The following is a 24,850-nucleotide window of genomic DNA, read 5'->3' as shown; positions in this document are numbered from 1 at the left end:
TAAACCCCCTTGATAATATGCCCCACGATTCCTTGGGGGTTTCAGCTGACAGGGCTTGGTATTGTGTTACATGGTAATTTTTCCATGAAACGTCAGAGGGTCGATGTAGGGGTTCTAGAAGAGGTGATAAACCATTTAAGCCTCATGAACAAGCGCATGGTCTTTTAAAGATTTGTGAAGTACTCGGGGCGGCGGTGTGTGTGTGCCCTCTTTCAGGAGCGGGCGGGGGGGCACTGCCAGCAACTTGCCAGGTCAGGTAGTGTTCAACACGTGCATCACCCTTTCTCTGCCTGCTATTGCGCTCCATGCTTCGGAAAGGTAAGAAAAAGAACGTGCATTTGAGTTTGAAATGTCCGATCCTGCAGCAGCACACTTCCAAAGCCCACACATGACAATAACCCGAATCAAGGCCCCATTCACCCGTTTTAAAAAAAATAGATAACACTCCAACAAAGTAAGGTTATAAAACTTTATTAACTACTAACTTTAACAAACGGAACAAAAACTAAAAACATTTAAACATTTCTCAACACAAAAAGCAACAATGGTTAGAAGCTGTCTTTTGTGCGAATAGTCCCAAGGCAGCACAACGTGCAGAGTTCTGGACGGCACCCAGGTGATGTCGCCTGGGTGCCGCACTGGTTTAGGGATCCTACAATGCTGCTCCGAAAATTGGCGTGGGGCGTCCCGGGTGGGGCGGGGGGAGGCCTCGTCAGTAGCGGTCTGTTGTGCGAATAGTCCCAAGGCAGCACAACGTGCAGAGTTCTGGACGGCACCCAGGTGATGTCGCCTGGGTGCCGCACTGGTTTAGGGATCCTACAATGCAGCACAGAAAAACAGCGTGGGGCGTCCCGGGTGGTGCGGGGGGAGGCCTCGTCAGTAGCGGTCTGTGTCCAGTGTCACATGGCTGACACAACATGTACGACAGGCACCCAGGTGATGTCCAGTAAACTGCCGCACTGGTTTTGGTATCCTACAATGCTGCTCCGAAAATTGGCGTGCGGCGGCCCAGGGGGGGGCGTGGGGGAGCCGGCGTGAACGGGCCTCCCCAGGTGGCGGCCATCTAGCTGAGTTGCGCTCGCTCTTGCGGCCACAGCGTCTCGCTCACCATGTTGTTGAGTTGCTCCCACTCTTGCAGTGCAGCGATAGGCGGCTGCCACATGGCCCTTAAAATGGCGGACGGCTCCTCGGTTTTGGGTCTGGTCCACTGAAATGGCCCTGGGACACTTTGGAACTCGGACGCTTGCCTGCTAGGGCTTGGGCTCCATTCTCGAAAAGCGTCCCCTCAGCCGTGAAGATTGTATAAAAGTCTTGGGGGCCCCCGACTCCCGCAGGCTTCCGGTGGGGAGCGGCTGCCATGATTGCTCGCGGAATGACCACGACGGAGCCACGAGATGGTGGTGCTCTCATGCTGACGCCAGCTTCAGTCTGAATGATCCAGAAACAAGGTGGGGCTTTCATCGTTTGGGAAAAAAAAATGTTCTAAACCAATGAAAAGTGTTATTTTTAGGTCATATGACCAAGCCTTCCATCTTTAGGAAACCAAAAGTAAAATGAACCAATGAAAAGTGTTATAAACAAGTCACATGACCTGTTATGCGACATAGGGCTACAAAAAGCGTAGAAAATCCGTTGGCACGTGAGGCGGCGTCAGTAGCGGACCGATGTGCGAATAGGCCGAAGGCAGCACAACGCGCCGAGATCCGGATGGCACTGAGGTGGTGTCCAGCAAATTGCCGCACTGGTGTGGCCATCCTACAATGCTGCGCCGAAAGACGGCGTGTCCAGCTGAATTGCGGTCACTGTTGCGGTACAGTGACTCGAACGCGCCGAGATCCGGATGGCGCCGAGGTGGTGTCCAGCAAATTGCCGTACTGGAGTGGCCATCCTACAATGCTGCGCCGAAAGACGGCGTGTTCAGCTGAGTTCCGGTCACTCTTCCGGCACAGTGACTCGAACGCGCTGAGATCCGGATGGCACCGAGGTGGTGTCCAGCAAGTGGCTGCACTGGTGTGGCCATCCTACAATGCTGCGCCGGAAGTCGGCGTGGGGTGCCCCGTTGGCTTATGAGGTGATGTCAGTAGTGGACTGATGTGTGAATAGGTCGGAACCAGCACAAGGCGCCAAGATCCGAATGGCAAGTCCTGGATGTTGAGTGCCTCAGTTGAGATTTCTGAGCAGTGCTTGTAGGACTGTCTGAAGCTTATTTGCACCTGCTGCAGCTTCACTAGGTCCGGCGGAACTTTTTGCCTTTTCCTTTCTGCTTCTTTTCCTACAATGCGTTTCTTCTGAAGACACGACCAGGTCCCTGAATGTGTGCAGGGGGACGCTATTGATTGAATGAACGCGCCGAGATCTGGATGGCACCGAGGTGGTGTCCAGCAAATTGCCGCACTGGTGTGGCCATCCTACAATGCTGCGCCGAAAGTCGGCGTGGGGTGCCCCGTTGGTTTATGAGGTGATGTCAGTAGCGGACCGATGTGTGAATAGGTCGGAACCAGCACAAGGCGCCCTGCACTGTTGAGCCTTTTTCAATGTCTGTTTTTTGTTGTTTCCCCTCCATCAAAAACAAAACAAAAATACAAGGCGCCAAGATCCGAATGGCAAGTCCTGGATGTTGAGTGCCTCAGTTGAGAGTTCTGAGCAGTGCTTGTAAGACTGTCTGAAGCTTATTATAAGAATCAGAGTAAGTTGAAGACTGTCTGAAGCTTATTTGCACCTGCTGCAGCTTCACTAGGTCCGGCGGAACTTTTTTCCTTTTCCTTTCTGCTTCTTTTCCTACAATGCGTTTCATCTGAAGACACGACCAGGTCCCTGAATGTGTGCAGGGGGACGCTATTGATTGAATGAAAATGGCGGCTTGACACAAAGCTGACTCAAGCGTTACTGTTGGTGCTATACAGACAAAAATTGGTTTTCAGTTTGTACATTCTTCAGGTTTTTTTTTCCATCCAAGTCTGATTGAGAGTTTGTAGAAAAATGGCTTCAGATTTTCCACATACTACTCTTCAACATTCTTCCTAAATGTAACAATGTGAAACTCACTAGGAGAACGGCTGTTTCTGTTTCCTTTCAAAATGCTGCCACCAATATTTTCTGAATGGAAGACACCATCTTGTAACATAAAGGGCCGAAAGGGGTTCTGGTCTGGCCGATGGTTGGTGGAGACATTTTGACTATATCTTGGACCTGCCCGGCCTCGCCCAAAATGGCGCCGGTATAAATGGGACTCGTAACTCTTTGCCCGCAAATGTATATCTAGAAAATGTTATTGTAAGTGGCCCTGTCGTATTTTAATTACAAAATGTACGTCCACCGATTCCGCAACTGTTAGACACCTTTGTTCTTGTCACCTAATGGCCCGCTCGTTACGTTCTTCTACAGTGTAAATGTCTCCTCATCATATACGATTTCAGTTTGCTCCGTGGCCGGCCCACGTGGTTATAGGCCCGTATTTGTATACTGACATTTTCACAATAAAGGTTTTTAAAACAAAACACGGTAGTAGTATTTTCATTTGTAAAGTTTTTACTTTTAGTGACTGTTTTCGAATCAGTAAAAGGCAAGTGAAATAAAGCAGTCCAATTACATGACGGATAAAAGGTATAATATGTAGGAACGCAGTAAAGATAAATGGTCAAGGGCAGTTGTGTTTTTCATGTCTGCAACATAAAGTGATCGATAAGAATCTGATAATCAGGCGTATCGGCGACTAAGACAGCAGGCCGAATCTCTTTTACTCAACGGCTCCGTCATGGAAGGAAGAAACGCCCTTTTTCTCGAAAAAGGAATATATTTTACTTGCAAGACAGTTGTAAATTTTCCGGGAAAGTACATTAGCCTGGAATATTATAACATATGTTTGAAAAAAAAATATTGTTCGAAAATAATAAAAAGCGTAATTTTTAGGTCATATGACCAAGCTTTTCATCATTAAATTAACAAAAGTAAAATGAACCAATGAAAAGTTTAACAAGTCACATGACCTGTTATGCTTACGTTACGCGCTGCGCGCCGCGCCTCGGATCACTTCCGGGTGCGCTAACGCGGCGTGTCATAAAACGCATTACGCGACAACGTAGGTCAAGAATATAGTCTAAATGTCTCCACCAACCAGCGTTCAGAACACAACCCCTTTCAGCAGTCCAAAAAGTTCTGTTAAATGACAACAGAGGGGACAGGCAACAAGAACCATCAGTCAAAGAGGGGAGGGCAAGTTCTTCTCTTCCGGGTCATGTTGGGGCGCTACCGGAACTGATCGAATTGGTAGTCTACAGTGTTTCTGGATGTTTCAGACTAAAGCTGGCGTCAGCATGAGACCACTACCATCTCGTAGCTCCGTCGTGGCCATTCCACGAGCAATCATGGCAGCCGCTCCCCACCAGAAGCCTGCGGGAGTCGGAGGCCCCCAAGACTTTTGTAGAATCTTCACGGCTGAGGGGACGCTTTTCGAGAATGGGACCCAAGCCCTAGCAGACAAGCGTCCGAGTTCCAAGGTGTCCCAGGGCCATTTTAGTGGACCAGGCCCAAAACCGAAGAGCCGGCCGCCATTTTGAGAGTCCTGTGGCAGCCGCCTATCGCTGCACCGCAAGAGCGGGCGCATCTCAACTACATGGTGAGCGAGACGCTGTAGTCGCAAGAGCGGGCGGAAAACAGCTGAATGGCGGAAGAGGCACAGTGTAGCAAAAGCGGGCGGAATGGCAACTAAAACGATAAAGGGGCGCCCCACTACAGCTTGTCTTCAGGTCAAACGGATTGTGGGACAAGGTCCAGAATTGAAGAGTCATCAAAAGGCAAAAAGTTCCGCCGGACCCCGGGAGCCGGCCGCCTATGTCGGGGGCGATCTCAGGCTACACCAGTGCTATAAGACTTGGGGAGGGTGTCGGAGCCAAGCGTCTTCTCCGAGTCCATGGCCATCACACCGCCCCTCAGGGGCCTCCGTCAAGCTGTTTAGGAAGGTAACATATCACATTGTTTTCTAATGCAGTCAGGTCCACAAACGACACTCACTTACTTTGAGAATAGTGAAGCTGCAGTAGGTGGAAATAAGGTTCAGACAGTGTTACAAGCGCTGCTCAGAACTCTTAACTATGGCACCCAACATCCAGAACTTATGCTATTTGAGAATGGTAGTGACATCGAAGCATCTCAGGGACCAAAACCATTAACGTACTTTCACGTATGAAAATCTTACTTGGGGAGGGGGCAGGAGCGAAGCGCCCCCTCCCAGTCAGCGCCACCACACCGTATGTTGAAAATCTGAAGCCATCGTTCTACAAAGTCAACCAAACTTGGATTGAAAAATCTAGAAAAATGTACAAACTGAAAACCAGTTTTGGTCTGCATAGCATCAGTAACAACGCTTGAGTCAGCTTTGTGTCAAGCCGCCATTTTGATTCAACAAAGCACAGGCATTGAAAAAGGCTGAAATTCAGAACTCTAAACTATGGCACCCAACATCCAGGAGCTTGCTATCCGGATCTTGGAGCCTTGTGCTGTTTTCGATCTATTCACACATCGGTCCACTACTGACATCATCTTATAAACCAACGTTATGTAAATAGTTTTTTAATAAAATGTTTTACCCTGTTTCTTTGCTGGTGTGTTGTCTATATTTTTAATATTTGCATAGGGTTTGTCATTATTTTGTGCGGGATGGGTGATGGAGCCGAGCTGTCTTGCAGCCCTCATGGTGTGGATCTCAGTTCATCTCACTATTTTCGTATTTCTCAAGAAGGGTTGTTCCTAATATTTCTATTTTAGCGAGGTCAAAAAGAGATCCAATTAGTGGCCTACTGATTTTGCTCGATTACTTTTATTTTTTTACACGATTTTTCACTATCTGCAAAGACTAAACAGAGTATTGCGACTTTGTGCTTGTTTGTAAATAGAGAATGATCCAAAGAGAACCAATTCTAAAACAGTAAATGCTTGGACAACAATCAATCAAATGGAGAGACAAGGAGGTACGACGGATTACAACGGGGGTAAAGGCCTGCGTTAACTACCCTTCAGTATCTGCAAAGAGAGAGTACTACTAAGGCAAAAGAGGGCAGGGGGGGGGGGGCAGCGTTCAAAGCACATCAGCGTGCATAAATACGAAAATGTTTTTATCTATCACGTACTTGACATTTTAAAGCTTTTCATATTTGCTATTAAAAAACCAATGAAATTCACAGAAAAAACCATAGGTTATAGTGGATATATAGTTAGGAATTTGCATTTACAAAACCTTGAAAATTCAATGAAAAAACCATAGGTTATAGGCCATATATAGTTAGAAATTAGCATTTACAAAACCTTATTTTACTCGCATAAAACCATTGAAATTCCATATATAGTTAGCTAACTATAAGCGCTAACTATATATCGCGCACCCGCAATCCACTGCTGATGATGTCACATATTACATCATTCATGACATGGTCAGTGACATCACTGATGACATCACTGATGACATCTCAAATGACATCACTGATGACAACTCAAATGATATCAATGATGACATCTCAAATGACATCACTGATGACATCACTGATGACAACTCAAATGACATCACTGATGACATCTCATTTGTCATCACTGATCACATCACTCATGTGATAATACAATGAACCTCTTCAGACTCTAATATAACCTTACATACACTCAGTATAAACAGACACTCACAGACTGTCACTCATCCATGGAGTTACTCACACACCTAGTCAGTCATGCAAAGAATCAATCACACCTCCATTTCCTCAACTATACAGTTATACACATCTTACTTATTCAAACATATAATAACACATATTTACTCTCTTATATAATCCCTGATACAAGCTCACAGTGATCGATACAGCCACTCACACATTCACTGGCTCTTATGGTCAGTTATTTATATATCTCAACTCTCACATGTATTGTATTTTACATACGTACTTACTTGCACATGTAGCAATGAGAAATCCATTCACTCAACAACACACCCATGCACAGTCAATCGCCCATATAGCTGTTTCCACATGCACTCTTGAACTCATACTCCTAGTGAATCAACTGCTTACACATCTATGCACAGAGTCACGCACCTCCCAGCCACCCACACACACACTCAGCCTCCCATTCAAATATTTGGGCAACCAATCAATAACCCATATGGCCACTCTTATAGCTACTGATCAACACATGCAGCAGCTTACACAACAACAAACATACTGATGCACGAATTAAGACAGTTTAGTCACTAACCCATGTACTCAGTGAGACACATTTAATCACTCACTCATACAGTCAGTCATGCACCTACTAAATTCTTCATCCAGACACTTATACATCCACTCATTCTTCAATATGTGAAACATATTTAAACTTTACAGACACATACAATCACTGGTTGTTTTGATCAGTGATGTCATCAGTGATTTCACTGACCATGTCATGAATGATGTAATATGTGACATCATCGGCAGTGGATTGCGGGTGCGCGATATATAGTTAGCGCTTATAGTTAGCTAACTATATATGGAATTTCAATGGTTTTATGCGAGTAAAATAAGGTTTTGTAAATGCTAATTCCTAACTATATATGGCCTATAACCTATGGTTTTTTCATTGAATTTTCAAGGTTTTGTAAATGCAAATTCCTAACTATATATCCACTATAACCTATGGTTTTTTCTGTGAATATATATATATATATATATATATATATATATATATATATATATATATATATATATATATATATATATATATATATATATATGTATTTTGGTCGAACGAAGATAGCAGATACATGTGAAAACTGTGCAATATAGGCAGTCAATATATATGCAATATACATATGATGTTTGTATACCAGCAAGTGTATTGTGAATTTTGAGCAATGGGAATAGAAAGAATCAATTGCACAAGTATCCATTGGGAGAAATGTTAACTAAAAGGAAGAAATGTGTGCATCAAAGTGGAAAGCATGTTTTCCATCTCTACTCAAATGTGAGTAACTGCACTGTCTTTATTTCATGTTTATGCAGCTGACTGCAGTGATAAAGAAAGGCTGCCTGTAATGTAATTTATATCATGTTTATACAGTGATAAACAAAGGCTGCCTGTAATGTAATTTAAAAGTTTGCCTTGATAAAGATTTGCAACAGCAGGAACAACTGGCCTGCACCATGCTTGCAGTTTATAATATTGTCAAATAAAGTAGTTATTAACTTTTTATTCAGAAGTGCTGTGCTATTTATGTTTGTTTTTTTCAGTTAAAATATGTGCTTTTAGTGTATAAATGCAATGATATAAAAGCACATATGTCATTGTTCCCCATGACATGAGTTTCATCATCATAAGTCAAGTCAAGTCAAGTCAGAAATTTATATAGCGCGCTACATACCCAGAGGGTCTCAAGGCGCTTGAGGAGGGGAAGGGAGTTACTTGTCGAATATCCAGGTTTTAAGTTGCTTTCTGAATGCTAGGTGGTTCTGTGTGAGACGTAGGTGGGTGGGGAGAGAGTTCCAGGTTTTAGCTGCGAGGTAGGAGAAGGATCTACCTCCCATGGTGGTTTTATTGATGCGAGGAATGGCAGCAAGGGCTTGGTTGGAAGATCGAAGCTGGCGAGGGGGGGTGTAGAAGGAAAGTCGTGTGTTGAGGCATTCGGGTCCAAGTTCGTAGAGTGCTTTGTCGGCGTGGGTTAGGAGTCGGAAAGTAATCCTCTTATTGACGGGGAGCCAGTGGAGGTTTTTCAGGTGGCTAGAGATATGGTCTTTGCGTGGGATGTCTAGTATGAGTCTGGCTGATGCGTTCTGGATGCGTTGGAGTTTTTTCTGGAGTTTTGCGGTGATACCGGCGTATAGGGTGTTTCCGTAGTCCAGGCGACTTGTAACCAGTGCATGGGTGACTGTCTTTCTGGTTTCGGTGGGGATCCAGCGAAATGTTTTTTTGAGCATGCGGAGGATGTTGAAGCATGAAGATGAGACTGCGTTGACTTGTCTGTTCATCGAGAGAGAGGAGTTCAGGATGACGCCCAGGTTTCGTGTGTGGTCCGTCGGGATGGGTGCTTTTCCAAGGGCCTCTGGCCACCAAGAGTCGTCCCAAGCGGAGGGGGAGGTGCCTAAGATAAGGACTTCTGTTTTGTCTGAGTTCAGTTTCAGACGGCTGTGCTTCATCCACTCTGCTACTTCTTTCATGCCTTCATGTAGGTTGGTTTTGGCGGTGTTGGGGTCTTTGGTGAGTGATAGGATCAGTTGGGTGTCGTCTGCATAGGAGATGATGTTGAGGTTGTGTTGGCGAGCGATGGTTGCGAGGGGGCTCATGTATATGTTGAAGAGGGTGGGGCTGAGTGAGGAACCTTGGGGTACGCTGCAGATGACTTCAGTGGCCTCGGACTTGAATGGTGGGAGGCGGAGTCTCTGGGTTCTTCCGGTGAGGAATGAGGTGATCCATTCCAGTGCTTTTCCTTGGATCCCGATGTTATTGAGGCGCTGTAGGAGAGTGCTGTGGCAGACTGTGTCGAAGGCTGCGGAGAGGTCGAGGAAGATGAGGGCGACTGTGTCTCCGTTGTCTAGTAGAGTGCGAATGTTGTCTGTTGCTGCGATGAGAGCGGTCTCCGTGCTGTGTTTGGCTCGGAAGCCGGACTGTGAGGAGTCGAGGGATTTGTTGCTTTCGAGGAAGGCGGCGAGCTGGTTGTTAACGGCTTTCTCAATGACTTTGGCCGGGAATGGTAGGAGCGAGATGGGGCGGTAGTTTTTGAGTTCGGAGGGATCTGCTGTGGGTTTTTTCAGAAGGGCACTGAGTTCGGCGTGTTTCCAGTTATCCGGGAAGGTGGCGGAGTTGAGGGAGCAGTTGATGACGTCTCGGAGGTGTGGTGCTATGATGGAGTCTGCTTTGTTGAAAATGTGGTGAGGACATGGGTCTGTGGGGGATCCTGAGTGGATGGAGTTCATCAGGCGGATGGTGTCCTCGGTCGAGATTGGGTTCCAGTTGTTAAGGATGTTCGAGGGGGGTGCAGGTACGGCAGAAGATTGGGTGGGATGGTTTCCGGGTTGGATGTCGAAGCTGTTGTGGATGTCTGCAATTTTGTTGTGGAAGAATGAGGCTAGGGAGTCGCAGAGGGCTTGCCAGGGGGTGATGTCGTTGGAGTTGGCTGAGGGGTTGGTGAATTCTTTGACGATGTTGAATAGTTTCTTGCTGTTGTGGGCGTTGTTGTCTAGTCGGTCTTTGAATGCGGCTTTCTTGGCAGTCCGGATCAGTTGGTGGTGTATGCGGGTGGCATTTTTGAAGGCGTCCCTGGTGCTGGAGTTTGGGTCTTTTTTCCAGGCCTTCTCCAGGGAGCGACAGAGTTTCTTGGATTTCTTAAGATCATCATTGAACCAGGAGGCGTTTTTGCTGCCAAGTTTGATTTGACGTTTTTTCGGCGGTGCTAGGATGTCGGCGCTGTTGGATAGCCATTGGGTGAGGTTAAATGCTGCTTGGTCGGGGTTTGAGGAGTGGGTAGGTGGGTTTTGAAGAAGCGAAGAGGAGATCTGGTCGATGGTGATTTTGTTCCAGTTTCTTCATAGAGTAGGTTGAAGTCGGTTGTGAGTGGTGGTTTTATTGTAGAAAAAGTGTACGCAGCTGTGATCCATCCACTGGAGGGTAGTGGTGTGACTGAAGGAGACATGTTTGCTAGAGGTGAAGATGGGGTCGAGTGTGTGACCTGCGATGTGGGTGGGCGTAGAGACAAGTTGTTTGAGTCCGAGGTTCGCGAGGTTGTCCCGAAGGGAGGTGGTGTTGCTGTCGTTGCTCTTTTCCAGGTGAAAGTTGAGGTCTCCCAGTAGGATGTATTCCTCGGAGGGGAGGGCGTGTGGGGTGATGAAGTCGGTGATAACATCGCAGAATTTTGCACGGGGTCCTGGAGGCCTGTAGAGGAGAGTGCCTCTGAGTGTGGTCTTGGGGTCGGTGTGGATCTGGAAGTGAAGGTGTTCGGCGCTAGCTAGGTTGACGTCTGAGCTGGTTGAGATGCGGATGGAGTTCTTATGGACGATAGCGATGCCTCCTCCTGTTTGGTCGATGCGATCCTTACGGATGATCTTGTATCCTTCCGGGATGGCAATGGTGATGTCAGGGGCTGATGAGGCGTTCATCCATGTTTCTGTCAGGAAGGCGACGTCGGGAGAGATGGTGTCTAGTAGATTCAAAAGTTCGATGGCGTGTCTGTGGACTGAGCGGGTGTTGAGCAGGATGCATTTTAGGTGGTTGGTGTCGGGTCTCTGCTTGGTGTCGGTGGATGAGGAGTTGGTTTTGGTGCCATCGAACTTGCAGGAGTTGCATGAGAAGGGTCCATGGGTGTGTCCAGGAGCGGCTTAGACGCAGTTGGGGGAACGGACGGGGTTAAGGGCTAGGAGGGTGGAGGCGTCGTAAGTAATGCGGGAGGGCTGGGCATTGCGAGGACCAGGGGCTCTGGCGCTGGGTGCGGTCCAGGCGCGGACGGGCGTAGACGGGCTTACCTTTGGCGCACCTTCGGCGCGACTGGGGCGCGACCGCTGCACGTAAATGCTGCGCGGAAAGACATCTGTCATATATGGGTAGTGGGAGGGGGAGGGGCGAGGGAGGATCCTATGGAAGGCGGTTGCGTGGTGGAGGGGGCGGTCTCAGGGCAACAACAACAACACAGCAAATGGCGGCGGAAATAACACGCAAGCAGACCGACTTACAGGAAACTTGGAGCGTAATTGAAGAAAACACGATCCCAACAGTGAGCAAAGCAGCTTTCATGCATAATGATAGTCTGAAACGAATCTGCCGCGTTTACCATTGCACCCCACTAGCATTTCCCTGCACTAGAGAACCACATTGTTCAGCAGTACTATCAAATGCAACATAAAGAAAAGGGGGGATATTTAACTTGCAGAAAATTCTCTATTATAATTACATGTAATTGCCTGAATTCTGCCAAATTACAGAAGAAGTGTAATTTGGTATTTAGATCAATTGTTTTAAAGCATTCAAAATAGACCTACGGTTGCTTTTGGTCTGAGAAATAGAGCTAGTAGGTAATCATATCCAATGGCAAGAGACAAATTTGATAAACAAATTAGGCCCTTGCACATTTCAACTATAAATTCAAGGTAGTTTGTGAACGGCTATTCCCACTCTCACCCATTACTGACCTCATCCCTGCCTATGTTGCATTACTTTCCTTGTGACTCTACCCTAATTCTTCCCCTCATATTCCTCCTCATCCTCTGCTCCTCATTTTTTCTCATATACCTTAAAGGGCAGTTTACCAGCTCCCATTTTCCTCCCACATCTACTGTACACCTGCTGGTTAGTAAACTCAGTCAGAACAGGACATCCATCGGATTTGATAGGATTTGTATTTCGATGGACAAGATATCCATCACCGTTGAGACAGAGCATCATGCTCGCTGATATCTAAATTAGGTCCTCAGTCCTCTTCTGTCCCCCTATATTGATAGCTTTCCCTACCTAATTGTTTTCCTTCTCTAACACATTCCGATACTTAGGAAACACTTCCATGAACAGAGTCTGTCATCATGACCACTCTATCCAGACATGCTACGGGAGTACAAGAGTTCAGAGCTTTAACTGATGAAATGTGTCCTAATATTTCTGAAGTGGAATCTCATTTAGTGTACCATAGCACTATTGCTATACTGTCTGTCATTTCCATTATGACACAAAGATACCTCTGAACACTTATGACTAGGCTACCCTTATTGACAATAATCTTTCTGAAGTGACACAATTACCTTCAGTCATTCTACCTCAGAAAATGATCATGTACACCCTTGAATCCAAGCTCAACCCTCACCTGTTCTCTTTGTGATCCTTTGACAGGAGAACCAAAACCCACTAACCCCCACTGAATATCACAGCTGCAACAGCTGCAACATATGCAAGGAAGGGATACCCTTCCAACGTCCTCACCATCCAAACACTGCAGATGAGTTCTAGATAAGACACTGTAGACCAACACCTAGATCTAGGGAGGTTATAAGGTCAAAGGAGAGCCTGAGAGGTGATATGGAAGACTCATGTGACATGAGAAGAACAAACATGTAACATATACATGATATGATGTTGTACTGCACATTTTAATTGTTTCTAGTTTGCTGATTTTGAATTCACTGAAGTATAACTGTTTATTCTAAACAGGTCAAGTGAAAGGAGACTTAGTGATTGTTCTTTCCATTGGGCCCTTTGTCTTCGACCCTCTTCCAATCTGTGAATATTTCAACGAGATTACCTTTGCCTGCGCAGATGACAAGTCCATCCAAGAGGTACAGAAATGGTGGAAGAATGAGCCTGATGCCATCGATTACAGTCAGATTATGGAAATGATTTGTGATCTCCAGGGAAGTGGGTAAGGAGTTTGCTCCACATTAACACAGCCCTGCTTTGCTTTCCTATTAAAAAGGGAAAAATGTAAGAAAATAACGATTTTGACATCTCATATAGAATTGTAAAAGAAGGAATACAATAGGAAATAATCTTCTGTGTGCTATACTTCGGGTTTAACATCTCAGTTACACAGATTCTGCGATAAATCAACGGCTCACCAGGCTACCCTTCATTCTGTTTTCTGCTGTTTTGTCATATCTTACTTCATAGAATAGCTTCAATGCCTTACCACTTAATTTCCAGATCTTGATTTTAAAAGTGTTCATCTAGTTCCTCACTCTGACGTGTACCAGTATATATACCACAACATTCATATGCTCAGACTGTGATAAATCTGTTTCACACAAGTGGGAAATGAGAGGATGTTTTAGATTGCTGTCTTCCTCTTTACTTTACAGTGAACATAAACTGAATATACCCCCCCTCTTGGCTACTGAATATTTAGGGGATTACCATTTTATGACTCTAGTCTCTTTGTTTGATGGTATGCTTTTTCACTGGATTTAACATCTAACACTTGTACTTGCATTCATGCATCCACCTGTCTTATGACTTGCCCGTCCATCATTTGGAAATATGAGGGTCCAGATGAGTGCAAATTGTATCAACATTTTCATCATGTGTTGAAACATGTCAATGATAAAAGACATAGACGCTCTGCAGTGTGGACCTCTTATTTTAATTGCTTGACTTAAAATCATACCAATGAAAACAATTTATGGACCTCTCCATACACAAAGTTTAGACACAAGGTGTAGTGTGAAATATAATACCTGGCAGTCTTAAAACGCCCAAACTGATCTCTTTCATGAAACCCCAAACAGACAGACTGACAGATTGGCAGACTGTTAGAAATTAGGACTCAAATTGGTAGAGTTATACACCCACAATCCTAGTCAGGGTAATTCAGACACCCTCCCTAAATTAACCTGTGCTCACCCGCTGGTAGCTTGAGCAGTCAGGCTTAACTTAAGAGCAATGTACAAAGTATTAGAGCAACATTTCAAACAGTGAAACAATGAAAAGGGAAAAGAAAAATCCACGCAAGGTTAGCAAACCAGAGCCTAATGTATTCAGCAAAATATGACAAAAACAACAAAAATTCAGTAGGCAGAAACAGAATTATGCATTTTTAAAGAATAGCTGCAAATAGAGTGCTTAGAAGCATAAAGTATCAACTTGGGCCATCTGGTCAATCTAAAGGTTCAGACCAATCAGGATGGAGCCTGGGTAGGATACAGGGACCAACCTTCTCATTCTAAAAAGCTACCTTGGTTGGAGCATATATTGACATTGAAATGCGAGGAATAGGGAGGTGATGTGTCACTTTCAATCCCTAGGATTTGTGGGCGGTGTTGCATTTTAAGCAGCTCACTTGGAGATGTGTCGTCATCGTGCAGCACCAGATGTAGGCAATGCTTCATTATTTAAGACACGCAAGTGAAGTATCTGTGCCGAAGATGTGCAGTTTCCAGCAGACGCAACAATGACAATGCATTGATTTTGAAGATGCAGCACAAATAACCTAATTCAACAACCCAGGACTGGATTAGCCCCACATAGAAGGGTAGAACTCACAGATGGCAGAGACGAGGTGCTATTCAAGTTCTGCTGACATTCGTTGATGTCCCTGAGACTCCAAAACAGGAAACAAGCACACAAATCATTGGAGTCACTTTGAGTTCAAGTGGTGTAGGTCAAAACCTTCTTATCCTGGCAGAGAGGGCAGCAGGCATGTCAGCCAAAGTAGGTCCTCCAAAGAAGTCCAGCAGAATAAAAGTCCATTAGTAGCCCTCTTCCTGCCAGAGTATCCACAGGCCCAGAAGTGTATTTAGTTGGTAGGGCAGGGGCAATGCGCCAGCTCTCATAACCAGTAGTGCCTTTGATGTGTGGGGCACTTGAAAGAGGGGCTTTTGAAGTCCACTAAAATTCTACCTTCCAGGTAGGTTACTGGTATAGAAGTTGGCTAACAGATCCAGTCAAATGATGAGACAGTGATTATCTTTATCTGCGATCAGGAAAGCTTTGTCTATGATTTGTAAGATAGGTGTTCTGTGCTACAGGGTGTCTTAAGCTGGATTGGTGCAGGGAATAGCTGCTGTTGGATTCATTTGTTTCATTATTCTGTTGTCAACGGTAATTGATGGTCCAGAAGTTGATACATCAATCAATGAATCTGCATTTTTATAAAACATGACTACTCACCCAAGAGGGTCTCAAGGCCCTGTAGGTGTATAAGTAATTCAGTAGAACCGCCGGGTCTTGAGGTCCTTCCTGAATTGAGGCAGTGGCAGTGATTTCCTGACAATATCCTCAGGATTGAGTGACGGTGAAGGTTTCTTCAAGAGTGGCAATGTTATCAGAGATTATGGGACAATTATTTGATTAAGGAACATATTTACAATGAGTAGGTTTGATAAAGTGTCTCCACTGTGGGTGTTGTTGCAGAACCGGTACAAATATCTTTATGGATATGGATTTGATGGATTTGAGGATATCAGTGAGGTCCGCAACAGGCAGGACTTCGAAGGAAAGGAAAGCATCATGTAATACAGAATACAGATGTGGGTGGCATAGGAGAAAAAGGCTTGGTGATGTCAAACTGTTCACAGATCAACTGCATGGAGAAGAAGTTAATGGCTTTGCAGGTGCCTGTGGAGTGATGCACTAGAGGGTAATTTTTGGGAATGGGTAAAACTTGATTGGGGTATTTGGTGTTTAACAAACAAGATATTTACCTGTGCACACCCTATTAAATGCTAAACACAATGCTTGCAACTGTTTAACTAAGCGTGCGTGCTGTCTGGTGAAAGGGCATCCAGCCCAATTGAATGAACAACAGCTAGTGGGGGAACCACTGGTTTACCAGACGCACAGCAAAATTTAAAGTATGACAGTGTTTCACATGAAATTGAATTAGTAGCACTAACTGAAATCAATGAAGGATTCAATTTTGCGACCAGAGTAGTTCAACTTATGTATTTTTTTCATTATCGTAAATCACCTGAAAATTTGATAAGCTGCAAGACCTTTCTTATACTGCAAAAAAAGTCTTCGCAGTGTTATTATTGATATACAATATGAACATTACTGTCAATTTACAAGAAAGTCAATCATAAGTACATGATATTAATTACACAACCACATTTTTTGGGGAAATAGCCCAATGCATTACGGGTAGATCCCTTCTTCAGGGGCACTGTGAAAAGAAAAACAAGGAAAACATTGACCAATTTAACCAAGCTTCATATGTACAACTATTTACAATGACTTTAGATTCAGCGTCCAGAAGTAGAGTAACAGTATCATGTGGAAAATGCCTTATGTGTTATCTAGCGGTCAAGGAAAGAAAAGAGAAACAAAAGTGCTTCCAAAAAAGCTTCCACCTAGTGTATTAACATTAAAAGTACTGTTAGAAATTGTACTTGAGGATATCCTGAAAGTCCCCCATAAATAATGAAACAATAGGCTACACACAACTACTTCTAATTGTGAGAGAACTTACTGCGTTTATCGGTTGTGTCAAAACTAATTTCCTGGGGAACCTCGAAGAAAATGCTGCTTGTGTCTCTCTGTGTATGCAAGAGAGTGAAGATAATGGATTCTCTTAGATACTAAGATTACAGAAACCTATGACAACTGTAAATGTCTGCACATAAAGAACCAAGAAATAAACACTTATAACTTCAAGTTTGGCTGTAGAGACCTGGAAACATGAATCCACAGACAAAGCGACTGTATGACCAGGTACTGCCTTCTTTCCAACTCTACGTAACACATAAAACAACAGCATTACTCCGCTTAGTGGTGATGTTAAATTATCTAGTAGCACCAGATCTAAGATAAACTTTTCTACAGTTTTTCAAAAATAAGAAACTCACCGTGTATGAATACGTTAAGTGAGTACACCAGTCAGTTTACATGCAACCAGGAGAGATATGAAAATCTCGACAAGTTCGCGGTCTGTAACACAATAGAAATAACCTTAAGCGTGAGCCTGCACGCACTGAGATGCAACTTAAGTTTTCTCTTCGAGAATCAAAACGAATACACGAAGAGGTGAAAAACTCACCAAGTAATAGAAGATCCTACACTGACATCCGTAAAACTTCCACAGAGTGAAAATTCAATCGATGCTGAACTCCGAAGGATTATAAACCGGCGTAGCCATGCTAAACAACGAAATAGGACTGATGAGTTTCGCCATGTTGGAGTGGTGAGAATGGTAGTACTTGGGCTTTACTGACAAAACTACACTAACAGCACTATGTGTATCGCAAATGCCAGTGATTAACCCACTATTATAACGACTAGACTGCTTGGTAAACTCCAGGGTAAATAACAACTGTAAAACGAAAAAGTACTTGTGACCAGCTCAATATGGTGAAAACAATGCAAAAACAGTAGAAGGTTGAGATGTTGAAGCGCTATATGGGAGTTGTATTTCACAAGCGTAATCACTCACATTAAAATATCAGTGTGGCAAATGCAGGTAAAGTTGGTAGACACTGTCAGGGAAACGCGGGGGGTAGGTAGGCGCCAAGATAAACAACTGTTGAAAGTGCTGCCACCTATGGTCATAGGACCTGCACAAAAACAATGAAAAGTGGGGATATTGTTTTCGCTGATGCAGCTGAGCTGTCAATAGAGACAAGGTAATTGCTAAATGAAACTCACTATCCTGCATGTTACACAAGTTGATGAATACCGAACCAAATGACAACTGTCAAGTCGAATGAAACTGGCGGCATCCTTATTGTAAGAGAACCATTAATAAGACAGAATAGAATGAAATGAAGAAAAAACAGAGAAAAGACCAAAGAAAAAATTAGTGATAGTGATGGGATTGTTCACCAAAGGATATGTGTAAACGTAAAGGTGTCATGTGTGTGTTGACCAAAAGAAGACACATTTACAACACTACATACAAAGATAAAAATTCTATCCCAGGAAACATTGGAGTTCAATCCTATCATTAAGACCACCTGGTACCAAGGTTTGCAAATGCTTAATCCACCAAGCTTCTCTCTGTGCAAGTAGTGTATTGTGATTATGATCAGACCGTGGAGTTAAGACCTCCAGGATGGTAAATCGCATTTGTGCATTGGTGTGCTGGTGTGGGTTTCTTCAAGAGTGGCAGTGTTATCAGAGATTATGGGACAAGTATTTGATTAAGGATCATATTTACAATGAGTAGGTTTGATAAAGGGTCTCCACTGTGGGTGTTGTTGCAGAACCAGTACAAATATCTATATGGATATGGAGTTGATGGATTTGAGGATATCAGTGAGGTCCGCAACAGGTACGACTTCAAAGGAAAGGAAAGCATCATGTAATACAGCATAGAGGGGTTGGTGGCATAGGAGAAAAAGGCTTGGTGATGTCAAACTGTTTACGGATCAACTGCATGAAGAAGAAGTTAATGGCTTTGCAGGTGCCTGTGGAGAAATGCACTAGAGCGAAATTTTTGGGATTATGTAAGACGTGATTGTCTAGAAGAGTCATCAGAAACTTGTAATAAATGGGGTATTTGGTGTTTAGTAATAAACACAATCCTTGTAAGGTGAACCACAAAAAGCCACTAACTTAACATTTACTGAACCAAAGGCAGTTTGACACAAAAACTTCAGGCTTACATTAGAGGCTATGTGTAAAAATGTATGCAACAACTGAAACAGTAATAACTGAAAACACACCACAATAAAACTCCAAATGTAAAAAATATAATGAAACCAAAATGTAAGTTCTGTCCTAAAGCAATCTGCTCTGCTTTGAGTAAGAAACAGTATTTTCTGCCCTTGCTCATTCTAAGCAGAGCATTGCTTGTTATAGCTTGGCTAAGGCGGCATCCAAACCTGGGACATTGCTCGAGTAGCACTGGTGGGTGGCAGTTCCCAGGGCTATCTAAGGCTCCAGGAGTGTGGCCACATGGCCCGTGCTTTCTTTAACTTTCTCTCGAGGAGGAGGTTGTGCCAGGGGTTCCGTAATAGACACCCTTCATTATTTTGTTGTTTGCCCGGGGCTGTGGGGGTCAACATGGCTCCCTCCACTGATAAAAGTTAAAGACATAGGGATGGTGGTGGAACACGGGTCTGCAAGAGGGTCCATATAGCCACACAAGTTATTAACTGGAAAGCCCTGGCTAGGTGGTGATCCTCGGAGCTAGGAGGGAATCCAAGACCTTCCCTATATTAATTAAATAACCAAGCCCAAGGGAGGTTGTGGTCCCAAGGCACAGAGTTGTCATGCAGGCTCCCCTGCATACAATGTTTTATTGAAATTAAGTCCCTAGGAGGGTGGGAACATGTGCCTCCCTCCATTATTGAAAAATATCCCACCTGGACCGGGCTCCCCTCCCAGGCTTCCTTTAATTAGTATTGAGGGCAATTGAATTGATAATTCCTAATGGGGTAGAGAAAGGGGTGTGCTCTGCGACCACCTCTCAGCAACCCTCTTTGTGGGGTTTACTGGAGGTAACAGGAGGGCTGGGGGATGAAGTCCACATGAATCATGAAGGACCTTGGAGGCCAAGAAACCCTCCTGGTACCTCCTGTATGTCCTACACAGTGGAATCATGCGAGCTGGTTGTAGGCCGACCCCCCTTTCCACCACTCTGCAAACATGATAACTAGTTAAAGAAGCATTAGAAATTCACTGGAAAAAACACACATAATAGGAACATTATAGTTAGGCTGACATTTTTCTTTTATAAAACCTGTCAAATTTAGCTGTTATAGTTAGCTGACCAAACTATAACTCACACCCCTGCAATGCACTGCTGATGATTTCACATCTCTCATGACATGGTCATTGACATCACTGATGACATTTCAAAGGACAAGGCTATATGTCCACCAGTGACATCTTCTTTATAGACACCGAATGAGTCTGGGATGTTACTGCACCCCCTCCATCGCAATATTGGAGTTTGACTTAATCTAACATGTTACCCAACTCCTGATCTGTAGTGCTCTCCTGTCTGGCTGTAGATATACGAATAGATAGTGAATTGTTGCTGTAAAGGGGTTGTTATTTGTACTTGGATATGAGATAGGACAGCTCCCTGATAATTGGCACCAAGGACTAGGACAGCAAGTTTGATTTTGTTAGCTATTGGATCTTTAAACTGATTACTGACTTCATGCTTGTTAATATTAGAGGCCAGGGGCCTACTGGTGCCTTCTTGCCAATCAATTACAGCTTAATGTTTCCCCCACAGATTCTTCATTTGTTAATTTTCAACATGATAGTGGGTGTTGATTGTTGAGGTCCTCTGCCAGTGAAGAATGATGACAGAGACCATGTTGACTTGTGACTGGAGGGACAGAAGTCCCTGGGCCAATAAGATCTGAGGCCTATGAGGTCAGGGCTGCAAAATCTAGAGGCATTTCCGAGAGTACACGTGTGCTCCAGAAATACCTCCTAATTTAACATTTGGTGGAATGAGTCAACTGTCCTACAGTACGAGTAAATGACTCATATAGGGTCTCTCCCTCCTTTTGTAGTAATTTTTCCTGTTCCTGCCATGCTGCTTTCAGGTTAACCTGGGATAATGTATGTATCCCCGTTACCTGCTGAGTCAGTACTTGTTTGAGTTTTTAAAAGTTTGAGCGGGGGCTCATGAGTACCTTGGATGTCTCACAGAGTGATTTTGGATATTTATTTGGTCCAGGGACCCCAACCAGAGGCTTTGGCTAGTGAAGCATAGTGGATTGCAAAAGATCCACCTCCCCTCCTGCAGTGCACCGGGCGCATAGATATGGTCGGCCAGCACGAAGAGCACAAGCACGCTGAAAATGTTAGCAATATGACGTCTGCAAATTGAGCGGGTGAGCCCTTATTGTTACTGTTCTTCTGGTCGCCTGTCCTCCACAGGTACTTTATCCTCAGTGCACCTGTACACTCCTAAGCACTCCTCTAACTCATCAGAGATGAACCTTGAAGGTCCCTGGTAAGCAGAGAACCCAGCTCTGAACAATTACTGGGCTGCGTGTTGTAGATCAGAAGAGAGGTGCAGGAGAGGAACCAGCAGAAAACCAGGCTACCCCAAATTCTCGGGGTCCCTGAGTAAGTTGGCACAATTGCTCTGTGGATCTGGCTGCATGGGGGGGGCATATGCAGGCAAATCTGTCAAGTCATCAGCCCTGCCAGCCCTGTTTAGTTGTATTTTTAACTGCTGTGCAACGCCTCTCAGCACTCTGCACTTCCAAGCTTGGGGGGAGGGGTTGATGCAGTAGCAGTTCTGGTGTGGTAAGGGTCCTCCTCAGGAGGAAGCGGAACCAGCCTAATACTGCCTGCTTCTGCAACCATTTAAAAGAAGCCCACAGCTCTGTCCATCACCTTCACCTCCACTTGCACCCATCTCTGCTCCTTGTCACTTTCAATGTACTTCGCTATTTTCAACCAGTCTTGTTAGGGCTAGATTCCTGGAAAATACATCCCCACCGGATTTGGAATCAAATTTGACTGGCCACCATAAAGCTGCCCCTGCTAGATCAACCGTCTACAACATAGAATTTAATAAACCTTAAAAAATTCCCATAAAAAACTAAGTTTATGGTGACCTTATAGTTAGGCTCACAAATTACACACAAAACCTTGAAAGTTCATCAGTTACAAGTAGAGATCTCTCAATAAACTGTAACACAAGTCTCTTAGATTTTGTGTTTCATTCAGGGTGAGGGATTTGAGTGGATGGGAAGTTTTATTGATGGTGATGGAGATGACTGCTCCCACACAATGGGTGATGTAGATAGAAGGATCACTGTAAACATATCTTGCAATGACCATATTTTAGTAATGATGGACCTTTTTCACTTTGCCTATGTACAGTATTCTATGTTCTGTCATGCAAACCTCTGACTCCAAAAAGCAAAACTGACACCAGCATTTTAAATAGGAATTTAGGGAGAGCAGAAATGTAATGAATAGTGAATGTAATAGTAGATAATACATCTGTGATACTGATTGCTCTATAGAAGTGGAGGATAGAAAGTCCACAGCACAGGCTCTGGGAACAGCCATCTTGAAAACTTTTATACATTTTTACAGAACAGCTATGAAGATGGTTATCTTTGTATTACAAAACATGAGTCATTCAACAATTAAAAGCATATTAATTACCTTTTATCTTTTTGTTTTAGTGAAAAATGGACTGAGAAGCAGCAGATGATACAAAGAAAAATCCAAAGAGTCCTGAAATTTGATGTCATGAGCTGTAACCCTTTCTCTCCCATTATCCACCCCCAGGCTGACTGTCTGATCCTGTCACACTGTGTGGAGCACTTTGTCAAAGACAAGAAGTCCTACTGTGAAGCTCTTGAAAATGTTTCTTCACTGTTAAAGCCTGGAGGACATCTAATAATTTTTACAAAATTCAACTCAACATTTTACACTTGTGGTGACTACAAGTTTCCTCTTTTCTGCTTGGATGAGGATATTATGAAGGATGCTCTCGAGGGGGGTGGTTTTGTCATTGAGGAAAATCACATTTACCCTCGTAAAACAGAAACTTTGTACAGTATATTTGATTATAAATATTTTGTCATTTTAAAAGCTCGCAAAGTTTAAAAAAATATATATTTCAGTAAATAAAGTGTAGACTTACAGGAAGCAAACTGATGAAAAGATACTCTCAGATAAGAATCAAATTAATTTATTTGCCATTTTCCAATGATGTACTTTCTTTCAAATGATAATAATTCCTTTAAATTTTGAGTAAAATGCTGCTAAAACATCAAAGCAGTCCATCATGTTGAGTAATATTAGTGAATACAACTGTTACTGATTATTTGTTGCATAAATACAATCAATAAACAATGACGTCATCCCAACTCCTGGACATGACTTTTCTTTCAAGACTTCTCATTCCAGATGTTTTGTTTTTTACTCTAAACCCCAAGGAACTGGATCCTTGTGCAGCAATTATATTCATAACCAAGAGGCCTGAATGAGCACCATTTCTCAGGACAAATGTGTCAGTATTTGACTTTAATTCAATTATATCTCTGAAAATAAAATTACATTAGGAGAGGTTAAGCAGGGTGACCATGCACTCATGCGTTCTTTATATTTATTATTGAAGTTAAGAGGTCAGTTTAATCTGCCTCAGTCAGTGGCATACATTGAAATGCATTAATGTCAAACTCAAGGCTTCAAACATAAGATTTGGACGTATTTAGGAAGGAGGAAATGTTATGAAGATGTTTACAAGAGAGATCCAATAGATAGTGTCATGTTTGTGTATTCTGTTCCAGAACTAACTCAGTCTAACCAAAGATTGCTGCTCCCAGCCCATGAGCACTCTGGGTTCATTGGGACCTTCCATAGGAGTTGGCCAGCCCATGTACTTCAAAACCTCTGGTGATACAGTTTAGGAACAGAGTAACACCAGTGGCCACACTGTGGTTGTGGCTGTTACCACTTTCCTGAGTTCAGTAGTAAGGTGGCCTTCTATTTCCTTCCCTGTCTTTACCTTTCTTGGGCTCCTTTTCCTCTCCTTGATTGTATGTGGAAATCAGGTGCAAAAGGAAGCACTACATAAGCCCCTCCCCTACCGAGAACGGGCGCTTGGCTTACTGATTTTCATTGAAACCAGCCCTGAACAGAACGCAGGAGCGTTCCCTGTGAACTTCCCTACATTTCAAGAGGGAATCCCTGTTGCTTAACCCACACTGCTGGGTAAAGGATTTATTCGGCAGTCCTCGCCTAAATTCCAAAGGCGGCCCCAGCTCTGCACATTTGCGGCAACCACCGCATGAAGCTAAATGCGTCAACCGCCGCGGGTGAGACTCGGCAGCTGCAGCAAGATTTGGACCGCGGCTGCAGCCGCCATTGAAACGCAGCCAAAACCGCCATTGATACGTGGCAACCACCACTGGTGAAACACGGCCAAAGCTGCCATTGAGACGCGGCAACCGCCACAGAGACAATGCGGCAACCGCCACCTGAATAAAAAGAAAACACGGCAGTAGCCGTCAAACCAGAGGAGCGGTAAAGAAACCGCACTGGTATTTTGATATCCACATTATAAAATATTGCACCAAGGGTGGTGTTTTGTTTAGTTCCAGGAGTTGTGTCTTCTCACTGATTATCCTATTTCTGAGAAGAAGAAGCAGAATACTTATATATTTGTATTCGTCTTTGAGGTGCATGGCAGGAGCCGGCGGCTCTGCCTTCAACGCCAAGTATTGCGAGACTTGTTGAAGTGTTGGTATTCAGACTAACGGACCCCTTGACTTCCTGAGGATTTTCTATAGGACAAGAAAGTTTCCTTGATGGGGTAAGAAACATACAAATAACATACAAATACAGTTGTTTTTTTTTCAAATGTGCAGTTTTGTAGGGCTCTTGGAGGTGTCTGCCAAGACTATCCATCCTGAACATTTTTACAATAAAACACAAACAGCACACTTTAAAGTAAATATTTAGCGTTCTGCCAATTGTGGTATTATTCTATTTTGCT

At 43.9% G+C, this 24,850-nt stretch overlaps 1 protein-coding gene across 1 annotated transcript in view; it reads left to right on the top strand.

Moving 5' to 3' along the window:
* The window catches only part of LOC147718287 (nicotinamide N-methyltransferase-like), a 155,093-nt gene extending 131,883 nt beyond the window's left edge, over positions 1-23,210 (top strand). The window contains exons 2-3 of the mRNA XM_086966680.1: positions 13,141-13,348; positions 22,530-23,210. Coding sequence (XP_086822806.1) covers positions 13,141-13,348; positions 22,530-22,956 — 635 coding nt within the window. The 3' untranslated portion in view covers positions 22,957-23,210. The remainder of the gene's footprint in view (positions 1-13,140; positions 13,349-22,529) is intronic.
* Positions 23,211-24,850: the final 1,640 nt, after the last annotated feature.

The sequence above is a fragment of the Lissotriton vulgaris genome, chromosome 4_1 (assembly GCF_964263255.1).
Source record: "Lissotriton vulgaris chromosome 4_1, aLisVul1.2, whole genome shotgun sequence".
Taxonomy (NCBI): domain Eukaryota; kingdom Metazoa; phylum Chordata; class Amphibia; order Caudata; family Salamandridae; genus Lissotriton; species Lissotriton vulgaris.
This window is presented reverse-complemented; position numbering and strand designations above follow the sequence as displayed.